This window comes from Monomorium pharaonis, chromosome 4, assembly GCF_013373865.1.
Source record: "Monomorium pharaonis isolate MP-MQ-018 chromosome 4, ASM1337386v2, whole genome shotgun sequence".
Classification (NCBI taxonomy): domain Eukaryota; kingdom Metazoa; phylum Arthropoda; class Insecta; order Hymenoptera; family Formicidae; genus Monomorium; species Monomorium pharaonis.
The window spans coordinates 25,030,230-25,051,014 of NC_050470.1; the positions used below are offsets into that span (position 1 = coordinate 25,030,230).

The window sequence follows — 20,785 nt, forward strand, 5'->3', positions numbered from 1 at the left end:
TCGCATTTACGGAATTTTTATTGAAAAAAATTCAATTACTGCTCTATTGTTCCACTGTTTATGCGATATTTTTTTAATTCGCGCGATTTTTGCAGGCATGTCATTGTCACGCGCCGACGCGCGTAACGACAGAGCAACGGTTTAAAAAATTCAGCAGCGAAATTACACATTATCACGTCGAGATGCAGTAAATACGTACACAGTAAAAAAATTTGTATTAAATTTAACAGATGTCACCTGTCTAAAACGGTCCACAGAAATTTTTCTGTTAATTTAACATATCAAGAATATATTAAATAGCAACATAAATATTATATTATATTTTAACATAAAAATATAAATGTAAATTTATATTAAAGATAAATTCTGTCACTGATAACAAGGAACATATTTATTGTGTAAAATTAAAAATATGTGCACATTGTGTTACTTTTACTCTTTTTTTTTCAGTTATTCCAATAACTTAACACTTCACTTGAATTAACACAACAGTAATATGTTAAAGTAATAAGCAAATGTGTTAAATTTGAACATAAAAAATTTTAACAAGGACCGATTTTAACGTAAATACAAAATGTTTTTTTACTGTGTGGAGAAATTCGGTTTTTTCTAATCGATAAATAAGTTTATCTTCGTTAGAAGCGCAGTTATAACAATGGTAACTTTACGCAGCCTGCGCCTCGTGATTTATTTGCACGATGCACAGGCACAGCCTTCGGAGGCCGATCGATTGTATTTTTGCAAACAAAATTAATGCATTCGCCACGGGATCCTTGCTTGATATTCCTGCCGCTCGATTCCTCCCAATAAATTATCAATTCATTTCGACGTGCTCATCTCGCGGAATTCCCTGTCAGGCTCTGCCAGCCCATTAATCAGCCATAACATTGTTCTCATCGTCGGTTTCTGCATTCCTCTGCATGACGACAACGATGACGGCGACGCCAACAATGGTGCCGCCTCGTAAAATGTAATTTTGTAGGACATTCCCGGGCTATTTACAAATTACGGCCGTAATCAATGACCATCGTCATTACCGACCATCCGGAACTCGCGTGCTCCTCTGTCTCTTCTTTCTCTTTTTTTTTTTGTTTTTATTATTGTAAACGAAGGTCGATACGTAACGTTCGATAACTTCCGACACGTTTTTGCGAAATCATAACGTAATGTTTGCTTCGAAGCGGCAGATGTGTGTATTTCGATCGTTATCATCATTATTATCATCATCATCATCATCATTGTCTACGTTGTCGTTGTCGGCGTCGTCGCGTCGTTATGGTACGACGACCTAAAGAGGGAGAGAAAGAGAATTACGTGATTTCTGATCCATTCGTACACGAAGACTCCCGCATTCCGGGAAAGGTGAGAAATCATGATCGCCGAAACTGGAATCTCGGTTTTTTTTTTTTTCACTTCTACAATTTATATTAATGTGACGACTTTGGTTGAATCCACATGTTTTGACCACGCCGTCATCGATCGATCGTTGGACCGAGAGAAGCCCCTGCCGTATCCGGTAACGATTACGTCGACCGGAACGCGGTTCTCCGCACGTGCCGCTTGCGTAGCATCGCCGACGCATGGTGCGGAATTTGTTCGGTCTATAGAAGGAGAAAAATATCCCTTTTGATTGTAGATGAAAATATTCAACGTTTTTTTTTTTATGGATTTTGTTTTGTTCAAATTTATCCGAAATTCAGATTTTAATAAATAATCATAAGATTACTTTGGTTTCTTTAAATGTAAATCATATGAAATATAGAGAAAATATGTATATGTAACATTTTGTAAACTTATACACTATCCTTGTGTTATTTTAAACTATTAACAATTTTTTACTTTCTTACTACATAAATCAGTTTTATCTGGTAGTTGTTTAATTAAATTGTCTAATTAAGCAGTTAATGTAGAATTAAATATTGTGCTAGGTATAATTGTTATATATAATCGAGTAAAATATCTTTATTCTTTTAAATTGTACATTGTGCGACGCAATGGAAAAAGGAAATTGAAAAACAGGAAATGATCTTCTGTCCTCTTTTCAATCCGCTTCCGCTTTCTCATCCTTCTGCATTCCGTTGCAATCGATAGGCACGGGAATCATTGTTGCGCGAAACGATAAACGATCAAAATGCAAATTGCGCGATATTATCCCAAATGTGTCGAACGAGCATTCAGTTACTAGGATTAAATTTAATCGTAATGCCGTGATTAATATGATGATCGAAATTATAAGTATGATTATGATAATGTCTTTGATGCTTTGTAATCAGGAAGTAATTCTACGCAAAAAAAGAACAGAACGAAACCTTTTGATTTTACTTCTCGAGGTTGCATTTTCAAGAAAAATGATTTTGAAAATTAAGAAATTCCCATATTTATTCGCGAAAAGTATAAAATAGGTTCGTTTTTATATATTTGCAGTATCGAAAAATAAATTCGCGTTATGCTCATTTCAATTCCAGATTGGACCAAGAAGTAAACAACGTCTAGACTTTATGTAATATTAACTAATTCAGAGACAAATTTGGTTCCACTAGCTATAACATAAGTGACAGTTAACAGTCAACAGTACTGTCGAAGAAGTTATAACTTATGTACGAATGTGTTTCGTGACAACGTTCTATCCTTGGTGAGAATAATAGTGATTAGGCGCCGATTCACTTCCGGCAAAAAGGATTGGTTTTATAAATGCAAATTAATACTGATTTAATTCGGCAAGGTCAAACACATGCAATACAGAAAAAGTTTGCATTAAATTTTGGGTTTATATTTCTATACAGTGATTATTATTATTATTATGAATTATTATTAATTTATTTATTATTATTAAATGAAATTTTTAATTGCATTGTTTACAAGATATTGTTAAGCTGTCATTTTATTACTCTGCACAAATAATGAAATTTAACTTATTGTTGTACTTTTTGAGCCAATTGATTTGGCAGAAGCTCTTCATAGAAATAATATTATTTTAATTAGATGTTTTTATCGTGAATATTTTTTATTATAATTAAAGCCATATCCCTTAAAATTTATTAGGAGGGACATTTACAGATTACTTAAATCAGTACATATTGTTATATTTAACAAAGATGACAGATGAAATCAGAATAGATTCTTTATCTTTTTTATATATCTTTGTTATTTTTTTTATTTTTCGGTATTTTTTTTCTCTCTTTTATTTGTTTCTAAGACATATACTCTTTCATAATGCATAGACAAACATATAATTACGTGCCGATGTATTATATGCTCAAGCTAACGAGACATAAATTTATTAGTACAGGATAGTACAACTTCTGGTTGCCACGAATTACACCACGAATTACGCCCGTTACAGAAAACAGAAGCTACTGTATTACCAAGACTACGTGTGAAATGTTTTTATGTGAGAAACTATGGAATCTTTCTATCAGTTCTGTCATTATGTAATTAATTCCGTATAAGCTACCGGATTCTTTCCCTCGATGTGGGACAATACCGTTAAAAGAACACGAGGAGAATATGCATATAAGAAATTCGTGAATTCATTTTCGACGTTGAAAATTTTTATTTTTATTGAGACCATTTTTATTGCCATTTATTATTGATGAACGATTAAATTAATTTTTTTATTGATTAAAGTTATTAGTGCATTATCATTATAATTACCGTCACACTAAGATTATTTTGCGCATTTTAAATAGCCTTTAAAAAGCTATTGTGAGAAACGGTAAGACATTTTATACTCAAAGTCTATACATTATATATGTAATATTTTCTTGGTGACAGACTGTGAAGACGTAATCTCAAATAACATTATGCGAAACTAAAGAGTGCAAAAGAGACAAATGTTATCCCGTCGCAAGAATATTCATTTGTTTTGTTCAAATTTCAATGAGAAACGATATTCCAACAATAAAAATTAACATAATATGAATTGCAAAAAGTTCTTGCAGTTTCGTGTGAAATAGAACTTATAATGCGTTTTGTTTGGTTGCGAAACATTTTTATTTATCTATTTTTAGAAGGATACGACTCTTATAATTGTGATATTTTTATCACAAATATAAGAATCGTATCCTTCTAAAAATAGATAAATAAAAATTTTTCGCAACCAAACAAAACGCATTATAAGTTCTATTTCACACGAAACTGCAAGAACTTTTTGCAATTCATATTATGTTAATTTTTATCATAAATATAAGAATCGTATCCTTCTAAAAATAGATAAATAAAAATTTTTCGCAACCAAACAAAACGCATTACAAGTTCTATTTCACACGAAACTGCAAGAACTTTTTGCAATTCATATTATGTTAATTTTCATTGTTGGAATATTATTGGATTGTTTAATCAATCTTTGAAAGTCGCATTAAAAGCTCACAAAATTTGAATAATCCGACTAAAAATCGCAATTTTAAAATCATCAATTAATCAAATTTGTTTTAATAAAAAATTTTATTCAAACTTGTCAAAAAATTGGGAATTAATAAGCATTGGGAGTTAATAAGCTCTTAAAATTCTTTTAAATCGCCGCACGCACGTCTATTTTTCTGAGAAGTTAACTAGAAAATTATAATTTATCATCTGTTTTGCTTATAAGAGTTAGTTTACTAAAAATTCCTCGTCTTTGATCGTCAATCATTCGAGAAATACGAAATGCCTCGACATTTTTATTGTAGAAAAACCGAAGTCAGCCAAAGAGTCTTCAACAGGAAGAACATTCCGTAGTTTCGGAACGTTAAAATTATAAATTGATATTATTCACATAATCGTCGCGCGTAAGGAAAAGAAAAAGATTCCCGGTCGCGGATTATTTGCCATCGCGAATATAGATGTGGACTGCGTTTCGCACCAAGCCAGTGCATTTAGATTGTGTCATTCTGCTTTCCAATTCAATTGACCGTGCGCGAGCTCGACCTCGATGTGGCTACGTGTACGTAGCGCAGTCATCCTTACAGTCGTTCGACATCATCAGCATGGAAGGATATCCGTCATTGCCGTCAACCGAGGAGCGCGTCGATTTTTATGCGCGCTTTACCCGATTAAAACTGTGAAAAACACCGCAGGAGGTCAAGGGACACCGGTGACGGTGCGCGTCAATTGGCAGATTCCCGATTAACCAAGTTTTACGGCCGAAGGATGACAGCATCCTACGATTTCGAATCCGTCACTGCCTCCGACCGACGATTTATTTGCTCGTTTTTTTTTTTTTTTTTTGTTTTTCTAACTTTTAAGACTCTTAGGACTCTTCAAAGAACTCTCGACGTTGTGCACTTTGTGCGTTCGTTCATATTTTCTAGGATAAATCCTATTGCGCGGCAATAGGATTTATCCTAGAAACATAATTACAGATACGGCCAATTCAATTCAATTCAAATTTCACGGTGCATGCAATGAACGGGATATACCTTTGAATCCTATGATAATCCCGCGATGATACTCTTCTTGCTAATTAAAGAACACATTACGTGTCAGAGCGAATTAATCTCACCTCTTGTTACACAATAAATTTATTAGTCGCACGTACGTGAAACGGATATGTAAAGCAGAAGTTGTAAATGCGACATAGCTATTGTTTTGCCCAGCGAGACTTGACTACCTTGAATATTACTGTTAGATGCAAATGTTTGTTGTTTTGTTACTTTGATATCGCGAATCTATTCTACAGCAGCATATCTTTCATACGCTACATTCTTTTGTACGTAATAGCGTGTAATTTTATTGCTGTTATCTATCATATGTATCTGTTATAATATTTTAATTTAAAACTATAATATTTTATTATTTTATTATATTAATTTTATTTTTATATAGCTATTAAATTAATCTTTTAATCATTAAAACGAACGAATAAAGTATATGGAATGCATACATTAAATATTAAAATCAGTTGAATGACAATTCAGAACGAAAATAATATTTTATTGCACCTGTTGAAATCGTTAAAACATTTACAATCGGAATATAAATTTAAATTAAATTATAATGCTTATTCTTTTTTCTCTTTTAATGGTTCCATATACAATTGTTCGCCTATATTTCAATATCAATATTAATCTAAAATGTTTTATTTAGACAAAATTAGAATGATTTTTTTATATAATGATATTTTATAAAGTAATGGTTATTTATTGGTTAATAATTCATAGAACACTATTTTATAAGACACAAAAGAATAATTGCAAGCATATTTGTTTTCGATTTTTAATAAAAACGCTTATCAATAATTATTACTATTAAGAAACAGAATATCGATGTAATTAAGACGACAATTAAACAAAAATTTGCAACGTTCCTCTAGCATAATTATGAAAGATGATCATCAAGTTTACAGTTTCCAAATGTTCGCATACATTCGTGGCTCTGAGCACGAAGCTTGCTGTTAAACGGGCGGATCGATGAGATTACTAATCTAAAAGATTACTGGGGAACGGCACCCGTTGCGGTAAAAGCAGATGCACATTCGCGCCGCATGCATAACTGCACGTATAATGAGAGGTGTGTTATCCCAACGCATGCACGCTGTGCTGCGAGGTGGCATGCAGAATACACATGTGAGCACGCTCGAGCGGCGGCGTTTGCATTCTCACGTTGGTCATCGCCACGGAAAAGCATCGTAATACCATTGTTCAATTTTCTACGCGTGAATTTTCCCTGCCCATACATTCCGCGAGACGATGGAAGTCACAAAGCGTAGCGCGAAATTTATTTTTTCCCCTCTCCCCTATACAAGAAGGAGGGAGACGATATTTTCTGATTACAACGGGTCGCAGATTTTTATTAATACAAGAGAAAAGATTTTAAAATCAATTTCTCTAATCTTGAAACATACATACTCAATTTTCAGAATTTCTATAATGAAATAGTAACGCGTTTTAAAGTTAAAAAAAGTTTCTTTCTGGAAAAGTAATTTTCGTGGAAAAGCGATTTTCCACGAAAGACTTGCTATCTCTCCTCCAAAAATTTGCAGAGTTAAAATAAATCAAAATTGCTATTATTTGCGCGACGGAAATTGCTTTTCGCGCAGAATCAGTCAGACACGCAACATTGATTTTGACTTTTAATCAACTTTTGATCGACCGTCCGAAAATTCGGTCAAAAGTTATTCGGACAAAGTCTATAATATGTGTTTGCCGGTTGTTCGCACGCGAAAAGAGACGAATGTGAAAGTAAAATTGGGAAATGATGTACAAATTTTAATTCCGTATGCCACGGGCGCGCGATGAATAAATAACGCGACAGGCGTTATGTGTCCTGCTGTTACGAATTACGCTTTACCTGCCCGCAAACCTTCCTGACGAACCAACGTCGATACGATCGTCGGGCATACGGGCGGGCACAATCGGTGTCGCTCTTTAATTGACACTCCGCTCACGCATTCATTTCATCGTGCTCGATGTGATGCCCGTTCGCGATCAATCACCGCAATGCGCACTCCGTGTCGTTCACTCCGCTCCTCGAAATATCGCGAGCACACAGAAATTTTTTTTTTTTGTTTCCGTAGCAAAACCGCCACTACTTTCTACGAGAGTACGTTTGCATGTACGATGCGAAAGCGTATCGTATGTCGCTAGCAGAATTATTTATTCTATGATATAACGAGGCCTTTCTTTCGTAAAATGGAAATTTTCCTGTGGACAAATTTATCTGCAAAAATGCAAATCTACTATTAAAACAAGTTTTTTGTTCGGTAACTTAAAGAGACATAATCTATTCTTAGCAAATGCAGTTTATTGTCGTGAAAAGGTATGTTTTGAAGATAGAATAAAAATTTAATTTATTGTTACACTGTAAAAAATGTGTATAAAATTACAACTACGTTAATGGCTAAGTTTAAAATACACTATAATAGTTGTACATTTTACACAAATTTTTTTACAGTGTATAGGGAAACGATTGAAAAAAGATAACGTTATTTCTAAGTTAATCAAAAGGGATTTTTTTAATTAGCAGAACTTTAAGATTTTATTAAGATATCTAATATTAAAAACAAAACTTTGCTGAAAATGATGGATCCTTGTAATGTTTTCTTCGAGGAAAAATTACTTTTGTCAAAAGACTTCTGGAATGTTTAGACATCCCATATGTGTGAACTACCCAGTATCTCATTAAAGAATTGAACGGGATCTACTTGTTTTATTGCTGTCGTAAATTTTTCTTGTTTACGCTCAGATTTTATGAACTCATCGTGAAGCGTATTAGAGATCGTTCGTTGATAGAAGGTCAATTTTGTCAACCTCGCTTAGTGATTTATGTTAATTTTTATCGTCATAGCAAATTTCTCTTTTCAATCGGCATGTATTTCATCTTAATCCACGGACAGCGTGCGATAGCCAAGGGTGTTAAATAGGACCGATAAAACCTTGGCCGGTTTGTCCTCTCTGTGGTAATCCGCGCTGCGGATCGTTAACAATGTACGTGCGAAACGTTTTATTAGGTTTGTCGAAAATTCCCATATCGCGCGTGCGATGACGTAAAGACGTTCGCCGGTTGTAAAATCGTCGTAAGAGCAGCATTTGGAACTTTGCCGGACGCAACCGTTGCGGCACAGGGAGAAAAAAGACTTGCCCTTAGGGCTCCGGTAAAATCTCGGGGAACATAATCTAAGGATGAGATAGGAGAACCGGACAAACAGGCTCGAGCCCCCTTTTCAGGCGCGTTTCTCTCGAAGCAGTCGTCTCTCAACCTTACTCAAATCAAATTGCAACCGATCGGTAAACTTCATCCCAAAAGTAGTCCTCGGCGTTTCAGAGCCATACGCGATATTTTCCTGGTAGTCCGCGAATCGTCTCGATAAAAATTTTCCTAACGTCCGGGCGCGAATCGTCTCACTTTTTCTTTTTAATTACGCGCACTTTTTTCCGCGGGCACTGCACTGCAACATTTGTCGATTAATTAATTAAAATTATGGGAGGTGTATTCTTTTTCCCCAGTCTGAAAAGCGACTGCCACGGTGCGGTATGGCTCATTCGCAGGAATGTCGACGCGGCGCCGAATAAAATTACGAGGTGCTTTTTTGCACCTTCTGCATACCTGTGTCGCGTCGACGCGAGTTCGCCGAGCGCGTAAATACTAACATAAAATTATGTGTGTGTATATATATATATATATATATATATATGTATATATAAACGTGCGCGCTTAATAAGCATAATTATGACATTACTAATGAATCTTCACCTTGGAACCATTTCACTCGACCGTCGCGGAAATCGTAAACTTTCTTTCGACTTCGCGCGTGTATTCGCGCAGGAATTTCGGCGCGGCGCCGAATAAAATTATGACGCGCTTTTTTTTTGCGCTCCTCCACATCCTTGATCATGTGTCAGGGATTTCCTGGAGCGCGTAAATATTATTGCCATGTAAAATAACGTGTAGCGCGCGGTTTCGCGATTATTAAGCTCGTGCAAAACTTATTTAAATGTTAATGCAACATGTCCATCCAAATTGATGTTACTCCTCTTGAAATACGTAGAGTTTCCCTCCCTCTCCCCTTTTCTCCCTCCCCGTCGTATGCGTTCTTCCACTGCTGAAAGGACTTTGAACTCCTCGATTGGAATACCAGTCAGGCTGTCATTTGAAATCCTCGAGCCGACGAACGCTTATAAACTTTTAAACAGCGCCGCGCGCGCTGTATCGGTTCTTAGAGCAGAAGTCTTTCGGTGTCATCCTAATCTCCGTGCATATAAAACATCGCGGGGCAATGAGAGATCAATCGTGTATTCCAGTCGAACTTACAGCGCTACTAGAAAAAAAAAAGAGGAAAAAAAAGCGCTCACGAATTGTCAGGTCGCGCGGAGCAACGTATCTAATAGGCGAATTTACGACACTAATAAATCTCCATTTTTATCCCATATCCTCCATCTCGGTCGCGAGAGAGAAAGAACCGCAAGCTCTCTCTTCGATTTAATGCGCGTGTCGCGCGCAGGAATTTCGGCGCGGCGCGTCGAATGAAATTAAGGAATGCCTTCTTCTTCTTCTTCTTGCTTTTTTTTCCGCGCTGTCCGCATACTTGCGTCGCGTCAGCGTGATTTCCTAGAGCGCGTAAATACGTTCCGGATCCCCGTGGATGGACTCTGGCTCCTCGTACTGACGTGTGTACGAAACCCGGATAGATGGACTGGAAAGTGGGGGCACTCGGAGGCGCGTGGTCGCCACTGGACGCACGGGGCAACATAAAACGAAGCGGCAAACGAGATCGAGGCTCAGTGTACACGAGACGATCGATCGCAGCACGATCCCGTGAAACGAGAACGAGATTGGGCTTGTTATTGATTTGATTTGACAGCAATCGTGACGGCGGCAATTGCACGTGTGATCGCATCTGCCGGCGTGAAGCGAGTGTCGCGAGAACGAAAGGAAAACGGAAAAGGGGAGCAAGAGCATAATGATGATCAGCGGGACTTCCATCGTGAAGGTCACCACCTGTATTCTGCTCGGATGCTGCGTGACGATGCGAGTCACCGGCTCGGCGATACCGATGTGGGAATTTCTCTCGAGAGACGAAAAAGTGAGTACCAAGCGTATCATTTCTCTGTCGTATTTTTTTTTTTTGCAATTATGCCAGTAATGTTGGTTTAGTGCAAAAGATTAATCGATTTTCGATTAAATTCTCCTTTAAATTGACGCCACTGAACCTTTTAAATTACTTCTTTTAGTAAAGCTGTTCACATCTTTGAATCACTCTTTTAAATAAAGTTATCTGAGCTTTCAAAGAGCGCATTGTTTTCAAGCGCAGTAAAGCTATCTGAATTTCTTAAATAAGAATTTAAAGGATCTATGTCAATAGATAAGAAAAATTTTACTGAAGCATTGACAGCGTTAGCTATTTTTTACTGCTATTTTAAATGGTGCTCTAAAATTTTTCAATTTTATTTCTAATTTTATCCGAATAATGATTGAAGAATTATTGATATCAATTTTTAATAGAACTTATGTAATAAATGTATTCGTATAATATAAAAATGAGCAAACACAAGCTACAGACTTATTGATAAATTCTATAAATCTAAATGTTTGTTTTTATCCCAAAGAATAAACTTTTTTATTCTTTACCTTTCCCTGCTCTCTCTCTCTCTCTCTTAAGATTAGAAAAAGTTAAAGATCAAATTGAACCGAAATTAAAATTAATATACTTTGGTGGAAGTAGACAAATATGTAGAAATGGAAGTATAAAAGATATTAAAAAAGGAAGCACTTATATTGTACAATGAATAAAATAAGGTATTTCGCGTATTTTATTTTCTTCGGAATAATTTTGAAAGAGAAAAGATATTACCGCTGTTAAAAATACAGTGCATTATGCCATTTATGTTAATACATCGAATAAAACTCTACAGCAACGTTTCTCCTCATTGTAAATTATTCTAAGAGAGAGAGATAAAGTATACAATTACTTCACCCACTATAACTTCCGCGCATCCATTTTTTTTTATCTTCGTCAATATGATGTTAAATCTCTGTCATTAGTTTCGCATGAAACTGCGAGTGAGAAATGTTACAAACATCTCTTCGTGATATCAGCTATTCAGTGGACTTTCACCGAACAATCGAGTTTATCCGATGCGAGCGCGTTGCATCCGAACCACGTATACGCTGGGCGTATTCCGTGTTGCTGTTATTACATTTGTATTGTAATACGATTTCTTAGCGACGAGTTAAACTAGGATGTCTATTTATAAGTTTAATATTAGTTCGATGAACATCTTTGAATTTCAGATATTTGTTTAAAATCTTTCTCATAATTTACAGAAAGATAATTGATTTTTTATCTTTTTTAGAAATACTTACTCTTAGTAATAATATTAGGAATACTCTTAGGAATAATAAGAATGAATTTAATATTTGTCTGAATTTATTTTAATACAAAAGTACAATGTATTTTTATTTCTCTAAAATTCTTGATGTCCTAAAATTTGATAAAACTACTAATATAACGCAATATTAGGAAAGATTTATTTAACTTTTTCTGAGTCCACATTTCTAATTTTCTTTGTGTCCTCTCCTTATTTTATAAATGACAACTTTGTAAATAACAAAATTTTTTTGTAATTAGTAACGAGACAGAGAATTAACATCTTATTTCCAACAAGTTTCAATTATTTTATTTCAAAAATAAATCGCAATAGCGTTTAATATACTACGTTGGTGTGACGTTTTTGAAGTAAAATTTTAGATTAAAAATGTATTCTGAGAAATTTTTTTCTTGATACTTAAAGAAAATCTGTTGAAATCTAAATTATTTTAATTAATAGAAATTTCGAAACATGTAACTCGTTGTTAACTTTAGTTGACAAATACCAAACGGTCTGTTGTCGCAATCTAACACTTGTTTATTACTGTCGTAAATCTTCTGACAGTGCGAGTAGTCTCGTGCGAATGACACATTCGGTATTGTGGAGCTGTGGAAATCAGGAGCCTCTTTTTAATCTCGAATTCCTCGATGTTATCAATTAATAGCCGGATGCTTGCGATTTTACACTTGGCTCGTACTTCTCATACTTTTTATCTCAAAGTTATCCTCATGTTTCCCATGAAGTGTCTTTACTATCTGTGGAACATTATGCAGCGATGGATGGGTTGTAAAAAACCTGAAGATTACACCGCGATTGTAACGATCGGCTACCGGGAAAATAATTACGCTGGCTGTTAATCGTCACCGTGACACAATAATTGTGCGGATTCTTGCAAGGCAATGAATATATAGGAGGTCATAGGTAAATTAACTTCCGATATGTGTAAAAAATTAATGGGCATTAATTTTTAATATTTATTGGGCTTTAAATTGCAGAGTATGATTAATCTTCTAATTAAATTAATAAAGAACACGTAAATTGACTTTAATTTCCTTAGGTTTATTTTTATGATGTTTATCGCAAATTGCATGCTCTAAGGTTAAAAATAGAACGTAGTGTGTGTAGAACCTTAATTGGCGAACGCTGACTACTAAGGTTGAATTACTGTCAGTCATTGAAAGTGCCTTGTACTCTTGGCCAAGGCTATACACACGGTATTTCGCGGCTGTATGTATCGGATTAAATGTGTGCATGTAATACTCCTGAAGCAAGTAAAAGCGATCGCATGGAGTAAGTGCCGAGTTGAAGTTCAAGAGCACTGCAGCGTATCTACAATCAGTTTCTCGACAAAGTTTAATGTATGAATTAGAAATTAATTTTAATTACCCAGACGAATAAAATATGTCGCGTTATGATTAATTTATCATAATTTTTTTTAACAATTGCGTATGGTAATCAACATCTGTTTAGGATTAAAATAAATTATTTAAGACAAATTGTATGAATTCTGAATAATTAAAAAAAAATGCTTCCACGATATGTAGATTTTTCTTGCATATTTTAAACTATGTTTTCAAATTTCAAATGTAGTTGAACATAAAGGGAGACTCATTCAAAGCTAAAATAGTTTCTTTTTTTTCCTTTATTTATTTACATTTTAAATGAATATTTAAATTCTATGTAAATAATTTTTTTAATGGTTTGTAAATACATGTGTTTTTCTACAATTAGCTAAAATATTTGACGGATAGGCGCGAAATGCAAATATTGTTGCTTCCAAATGTAATAGCGTATCTCTAGCGTAACTACATATGTAGTCATTGTCTTTCCGCGCTAATTCGCCTATAGTCGAGAATCCTGCTCATCTCCGCTTTCTCTCGGTTTCCGGAATCGTAGTGGAAACGGGACACTAATCCGTCACTGACCACATACCTAAGGTACATTAGTTAGCAAAGTAATTGTGCAGTGGAAAAACATAAGATAAAAAGGTGCCGCTTGTTGTTCTTTTCTTTTCTTTCGTGACTTTCAATTTACTTTCTTAAATATTTAATAATTACATAAAGGAAGTAAACACTTAGCGATAAAAATATTAAAAAGCTAAGAGATGTTGAAAAGATTGAAACAGTTTTCAGAACGTATAAGATTCAGAACTCTAGGCATCTTATCTTATAAACATTTCAAATCTTAAAATTATTATACACATGCAGTTTCTTATAAGAAATAATATAGAAATGTAGTTTTCTTTTATGTCATGTTTTTCTTTTACGTAGACAAATTTTTAAATTAAAAAAAGTTAATAATTTTAAGTATTAAAAATAACCGATTAAAGTTAAAAATTAAATTATTTAAAATGAAGTAAATTAAACGTTACTATCTTTTTTATTACTTAACTCTTAACTTTTTAACTAGTCACTACTCGATCCTAGTGATTCAATCAAAGGTGATGTCAGCGATGAATTGGCTCGTTTAATCTGTAATGTTCGCGAGAAGCGTGACTGGGCCAAGTAGTGTCGAAACTTCGCGCGACGCGAGAATAATAGACCGTCAGAATCGTAAAAGGACACGAGACGTGCCGTTACAGAGGTGTCATTAGAAATTCTAAGGTCGGATATGCGCGTCATCGCAGCAAGCCGCAGAAGGTGTTCACCTGTGTGGACATTCGTTCTCGTTATCGCCGGCGGCGTGCAAGAACGTGGCGATCGCTGAAGTTTCTCGCGGCCGATCAGCGAAAAGACGACGGGGTATCTCGCAACCCGATACGTGGTGTACGTGGGCTGGCGCATCGCGCATACATATTTGTCGATTTTAACTCAGTTCCGTCGCCGGTGTTACACATATTGCCGGAGTTTCACCGGACGCGGTCGGAATGCCGTTTGTGTACCGTAGTCGCGCGTGATACGGTTCTTTCGTATTTCTGAAACCCGAAGGGGACTCCGACATTACAGTAAGAGAGAAACGTGTCGCGTCGAAGATAATCTATCGAGGAAGTTCTCATTTCGCTTAACTTCATTCCTCTCACGGGTGAATCGACGCGCCGCGGCATTCGTGGCATTTCCCCGCAAGCGGGATCAATGGCCATCGCAGGTTCTAAATAGACCCGCGCCTTTCTTGCTTCAGATGAGTCACCTGTACGGACTGTTCAGCAAACAAGTGGCACGGTTTTGCGCCGATTCCTCGAGGCCGGACTGCAATAAGAACCTGCTCGTAACCGGCATACGGAGCCTCGCCAGTATGGACGACAACGTCCTCGACAAGCTGGACCCCTATCAACGCGGCGCGAAGGAAATGAGTAAGGAAGCGTTCCTCCGTCGAGAAGAGATTTCGTGTTTACTCGGCTGTCTCGGCTGGATATGTCGCGGAAGAGGTTTCGTTGTTTACTCGGCTGAACATACAAATGAACCGCGAATATCCAGCCTTGACACTTTACTTGGCCTTGTATTCAAACTACTTGTCCTGTTTTCAGTTTGGCACGCCATGGTGGGAAGCAACAGATTTGCATCGAGAATCAGCCATGAAAACGATGACTCTTTCTTCACGGCCGGAACTGACTTATCAGGTAAGTGTTGTCGAGATGATCGCTCTTTTCTTATCGATGACAATCAATCAAGAATAATTTAGACATATATTATCGGCTATAAATATCCATGGAAATAGAAACGAATTGTATTGTGTAACATAAAAATGTGATGTGAAAACAGTATTCACAGAAGAAGAATGAGGATGATCAATAAAATTTAAAAAAATAGAATGAGCTAAGTCAGCTAAGACATTAAAAATGAAAATTTTACTCGTCGAATTTATTTAGAACTTTGTTGAAAATAATGTTACATCTCCATACTTAATAATAATGCCATAAATGCTTTAGCCAGTATCTAAATTTGAATATTAATCGGAATCATCTTGCTTTGATCTGTCCTATATCAAATAGCAAAACTTTGCTTCATGATCTAAAAAAAAAAGGATGTAAAATTTAAATTTATATCTTTATTTTCCGTAATGAATGTCGCTGTGAATTATCAGAGAATGCTTTCAAATAAAATTCCAATAAAATAAAATAAAAATCTTCACTTCAATGTCATAATATTTTTTTACTAACCGTTTGTCTTGTAGCTTTTCTATCGCAAAAGATTTAGTTGCGTGTATATTGTAAAGAAAATCATGCGGTGAAGGGGAACGCGCCCCGTGTCGGTCTACTCGAAAAGAAATGACATTTTTCGCGGATTCGCTTCTTCCTCGTTTCGGGAATCTCTCACCGCGATCGCGGCCTCGCGGACGGAAACACATCGTATCTCGAGAAAGTTTCAGTCGCGGTTTCGATCCCGCTCGTGCTCCTAGAAAGTCTTTTTTTTCTCCCTTAACGATATTGCGCCCGATAGACGGTAAATCCTTGCCGGTTGTCTTCGACCACGCGCGCTTTCTCCCTTCTTGGGAAAAAAAAAAAAAAAAAAAAATCGGAGAATCACATGAAGTCCATCGCGCCGAACCGAACTGATTTTTCGTTTTTGCATAACATCATTATAATCATGCTTGTCAATCGACCACAGACTAATTAGATGTGTTAAGTTGCAAACGGACAACATTCTCCGTTTAGTGATAGTTAAAAGATTGCAATCTCCCATTTTTTTATTGTTTTATAACAGTAACATTTGGATGTGTGTTAAACACCTTACGATCACAAACATATCTAATTCGTATATGAAAAGATAGATCTCTAAGAAGCATTTGTAGAGAATTCTATTAATTCTTCATTCAACAATCTATTATCACGTCTCTGACAGTCCTCGCGCCTAACAAGCGTTTGATAGATAATGGACAGATCGCGAAAGGAGGTCACTTTTCTCAATGTCCAAGATGTGAGGGTCCCGACGCGGGGGCGCACCACGGTGGCTTTCACATTTTCTCTGTTGGCCCATATATACATATGCGTATGTACGCTAATGATGCATCGACACGCGATGAAAGCCGCGTGCGTTATACGCCTATGATTTCAGGCGTTTACCGATCAATTATCGTGCAGAAATCTAGAAATCTTCTAGCGAGAAAGAAAAGGGACTCGGCCTGCGCTGCCTACCGATCCTGTTCGGCGGGATGCAACGGAGCAAGAAAACGCGCGATGTTTCTTTCCGTTATACATCGTCAGTTTTTCATCAAATCGATAGCAATTATGCCGTACACATTTCACGGTAGAGGAAATTTATAACTGTACAGTCTCGTGCAGCCTCTCTCGCTGCGGCCGGGGAATACGTGTCGATAAACGCGTAAAATACACGCGGCGCTCATCCGTCACGGGGGCAAATTCCTTCACGTCCCTCTCGCGAAGTCCTTGTAGCCTACAAATTGGCTGTAGTACTCGACTAGCTGTCGGAAGCGAACTGCATGATCGTGCCGGTATTGGATTTTAAATTATCATGATGCGGAGGTCGCGCAGACTCCCCTCCCCCTCTTCTCTTTAAAAAAAAAACCACGTGTGCGGAACGCAAAATGAGGGGCCGTTGATCCAAAGCGATCTCCGCCCGCGCGCGAAGAATTGCGAGCGTGCCTCGTTCTCCTTTCATGGATCTCTCGCGGGACACGCGGTGCCATCCTTTTTCTACCGCACCAAAATGAAAGCGCCCACAGTTTTGAATCAATAAATCTAAGGAAGTCTGCAGTCGACAATTGTAACATGAACCAATTATAATTATATATATGCGTTGAAGATTGTAATATTATATAATTATTATTATTATTAGATTAAACATCCGTATAACGGTAGAATGAAAAGATTTTATTTCATGAATTTATTAGAGCTTTAATGTGGTCTTATAGAAATTTATCGAAATTATCGTAACCAAGCCTGGGCATTCAATTCTTATACTCCAACGGCATTTAATTTGCGTAAAGTCATCGTGACTAAGAAATTGGATGCTCGGCTCTAACGAACTTGATGAAGTATCTTGATGAAGTATACGGACAAGGATTTCGCGTTGGGGGCGCATGTACTTCCTGGTACTCGTTGCGTTTGTATAATGGGCTTGTTACTCAATCCTTGGCAACCATAAGCCAACGTCATTTTTTAATTTAAGTTGGCGCGTTTATTTAACGTCATCTCTTTCTCCCTCTCGTTGCAGCGAGCAGCGGTAGCGAGACGAACGGCCTCGGCGAGGATGAGACCGCGGCGAGCGGGGATTACTTTCAATCATCAGAGACGAGCGGGCCATATCTGGCTGGACCGATGGTGATACGGGTCTACCCGGACGGCCGACCGGTTCCGGAGGACCAGAAGCGCCCGTTGCCGAAGGACGAGGACGCGGACGAGTTCAAATATTCCCGCTTGCCGTCCATCGAAGAGATCGAAGCTAAGAGCGGCAGTATGTTCTACGGGAAAGGCACGTACGAACCGTTGACGATCAAAAGGAGGATGTCTTTCGCCGATGACACGAAAGACTATCGGGGACTGGAAGCGGTGCGCCTTCGCGGCCGTCCACTGTCCTACGAGAGGCCAATGTTCCGGGGCGCGTTAAACGAACGCAAAATACGTTACTACTGAGAAGATATCGCTGAGAGGATGTCTCTTCTATTCTGATACCGGCGAGATATCTTCCCACGGAATGGCTCACCTGGCCGCGCCGCCTCGTGATAATGAGATTTTTTTTCATAAAATCGCCGTCGAGATCTTGCGGGGAAACAGCAGTTCGCGTCTGCTGCGGTCTCAAACGATACGTGGAAAAGAAAGTTGAAGATACAAGCGGTACCAGTCGCGGTCGCGTTGTGGACGACGACGTAACAATAATCAGCTGTAATTACTAATTCATTGCGCATTCTAATTTATCTGATATTGTCGTTGCGGTAAGTACGAAAGGGGAATCGTCGTACGCTGCTTTTTTTTCCTCTCCGCGCTGTATTTATCGTTGGAATGAAAGATGTCGAACGGGAAATGTGATCGAAGAACTTCGTCTAAGACATGAATTTCACGACTTCGCAAATTCTTTCGACTCGTATAAATTGGAAGCTTGACGATTGGTCGGTAATTAGATTCTTAGGATACGAGCGTCGGGAAAGATACATGTATATTCGTATATTGTCTGAGTAACATCCGCATAATCCGACCATGAATATCATTCGAGTATCATTTATTTAACTTCATTCATTTATTATAATATTTATTTAATACTCAATGTGATTGTCATGGCTCCATGCAGAAAACTTCGGCAGAAAACATCGATGAAAGTGTACTAATTCCCAGACTATGAATAGGAATAATAGAATTTAGACCGCAAAACTGACAACGCAAAAAATCACAGGTATATATTGTTTGAATCTATTCTGCAATTCTTCAACAAAACAGAGTTTATCATTATAGATCTCCTATTTTATGTTTCTGTAATATATTTAAGATATATTATACGGTATTTCTCTTTGATATATGTGCGCCATCACGTCGCATAAGGGAACCAGTGTACCTCGCTGAAAAATACTGCGTTTCACATATAGAACATGTTATTATCTCAGAGAGAGAGAGAGAGAAAGAGAGAGAGAGAGAGAGAGAGAGAGAGAGAGAGAGAGAGAGAGAGTAATCGTTGAATAAATTATTCGTTTTAACGCATTATAATTAGTTTCCTGAAAATTGTTTTTTAAAATTTCCATAACTAATTACGCTAGTAATTTGCATATTGGAATAATTGTAATACTTAATGAATGATCTGTTAAATATTCACGTAAATTGTTGTTTGCATAAATATATGACATGATGGCAAAATTTATAATAGGCATTTACGTGACGATTACGATTGATTATTATATTTATATGTACTTATTTTTGTTTTGTAAATACGTAAGATTTGTCACTATTAACTTTAAGTATATGTCAATAAGATTAGAACTAAAGTGTGATAAAATATAAAACGCGTAATATGTATTCGAAGGGCGAGATTAATGAGATTACAATGTGATAAATTAAAATTAACGCGTTTAATGTATGTATGTGTTATAACATATGTAGAAGTATTTACATATGCAATATATACTCACACACATACATACTTATTGCAAAAATTTAATATAGAAGACACTGCTTCATAATTAATTCAAGATTTTTAGATAAAATTTTCTGTTACAATAATCTTATAATTTTTTAATATGTATATACTGCTGCTAGCTTAAACACATTTTACACTTACATTTTAAAAGTTTTCTTATAATTTCGAATAAAATTTTTTAATAAATATTTCGAATAAACCACAATTAAATGTCTATTATCTTAGCTTTTCTACAATTTAATACCTTTATTATGTAAATTACGATTTATTTTTGATAAATATATGTATGATGTGTGTTTTTATACGATTGCATATGAATAAATGAAAATATGTATACGAATACAAGGCAAATATAGATTTAACATTCATAATATTATTTTAGATCTTGCGGTGATAATATTCTATAAATCTATATCGTAAATATTATATTTAAAAATAGTGATATATCGAATATTAAAATAATTAAGATGATTACAAAGATGAATAGAAAGGAGTTGTATTTCATTGCATTATCTTTTTAATTTTTACAGTATAAAAACTCGTACACTGTTATATCGAATCAATGTATTGCATTATTAATAGATATATATGTATGCTTTAATTTTAATTTAACAATTCAATATATGGACAAACTTGTATGACCCGCAAAAAAACATAATAATACAATATAAATGATATATTTAATAAAATACATCACAAAGATTATGAATATATTTATATGTTTATATATACATAATTAATATATACTAAGAAAATTATTTAATAAAAAAATTAAAATAAAAAAATGTTGATTTCAAGAAATAATTTATTTGTATATTCTTAATTAAGTATTTATTTGAAACAAATTAATAGTTTGTTGAGTAAAATAATGTTGTAAATTGAAATAAATATTTACTTGACAACAAAGAAATTTAATAATTATAATAAAAACAAATATTAAATATAAAGATTTAAAATATTTAATTTGTTGAAAAGTTTTTTTAT

At 35.8% G+C, this 20,785-nt stretch overlaps 1 protein-coding gene across 1 annotated transcript; it reads left to right on the plus strand.

Moving 5' to 3' along the window:
• Positions 1–4,438: 4,438 nt before the first annotated feature.
• On the plus strand, positions 4,439–20,511 carry LOC105836539 (rhythmically expressed gene 5 protein). Its single transcript, XM_012680626.3, has 4 exons — positions 4,439–10,498; positions 14,901–15,072; positions 15,247–15,339; positions 17,894–20,511. The coding sequence occupies exons 1-4, from the start codon at positions 10,376–10,378 to the stop codon at positions 18,310–18,312; spliced, it is 807 nt and encodes a 268-aa protein (XP_012536080.1). The 5' UTR covers positions 4,439–10,375; the 3' UTR covers positions 18,313–20,511.
• The last annotated feature ends 274 nt before the right edge of the window (positions 20,512–20,785 follow it).

Bases quoted from the DNA above. Each gene is read 5' to 3' on its own strand.
- LOC105836539 (XM_012680626.3), top strand. From the start codon at position 10,376: ATGATGATCAGCGGGACTTCCATCGTGAAGGTCACCACCTGTATTCTG. The intron at 10,499-14,900 runs GTGAGTACCAAG...TTCTTGCTTCAG, and splicing joins TTCTCTCGAGAGACGAAAAA to ATGAGTCACCTGTACGGACT. The intron at 15,340-17,893 runs GTAAGTGTTGTC...CTCTCGTTGCAG, and splicing joins GGCCGGAACTGACTTATCAG to CGAGCAGCGGTAGCGAGACG.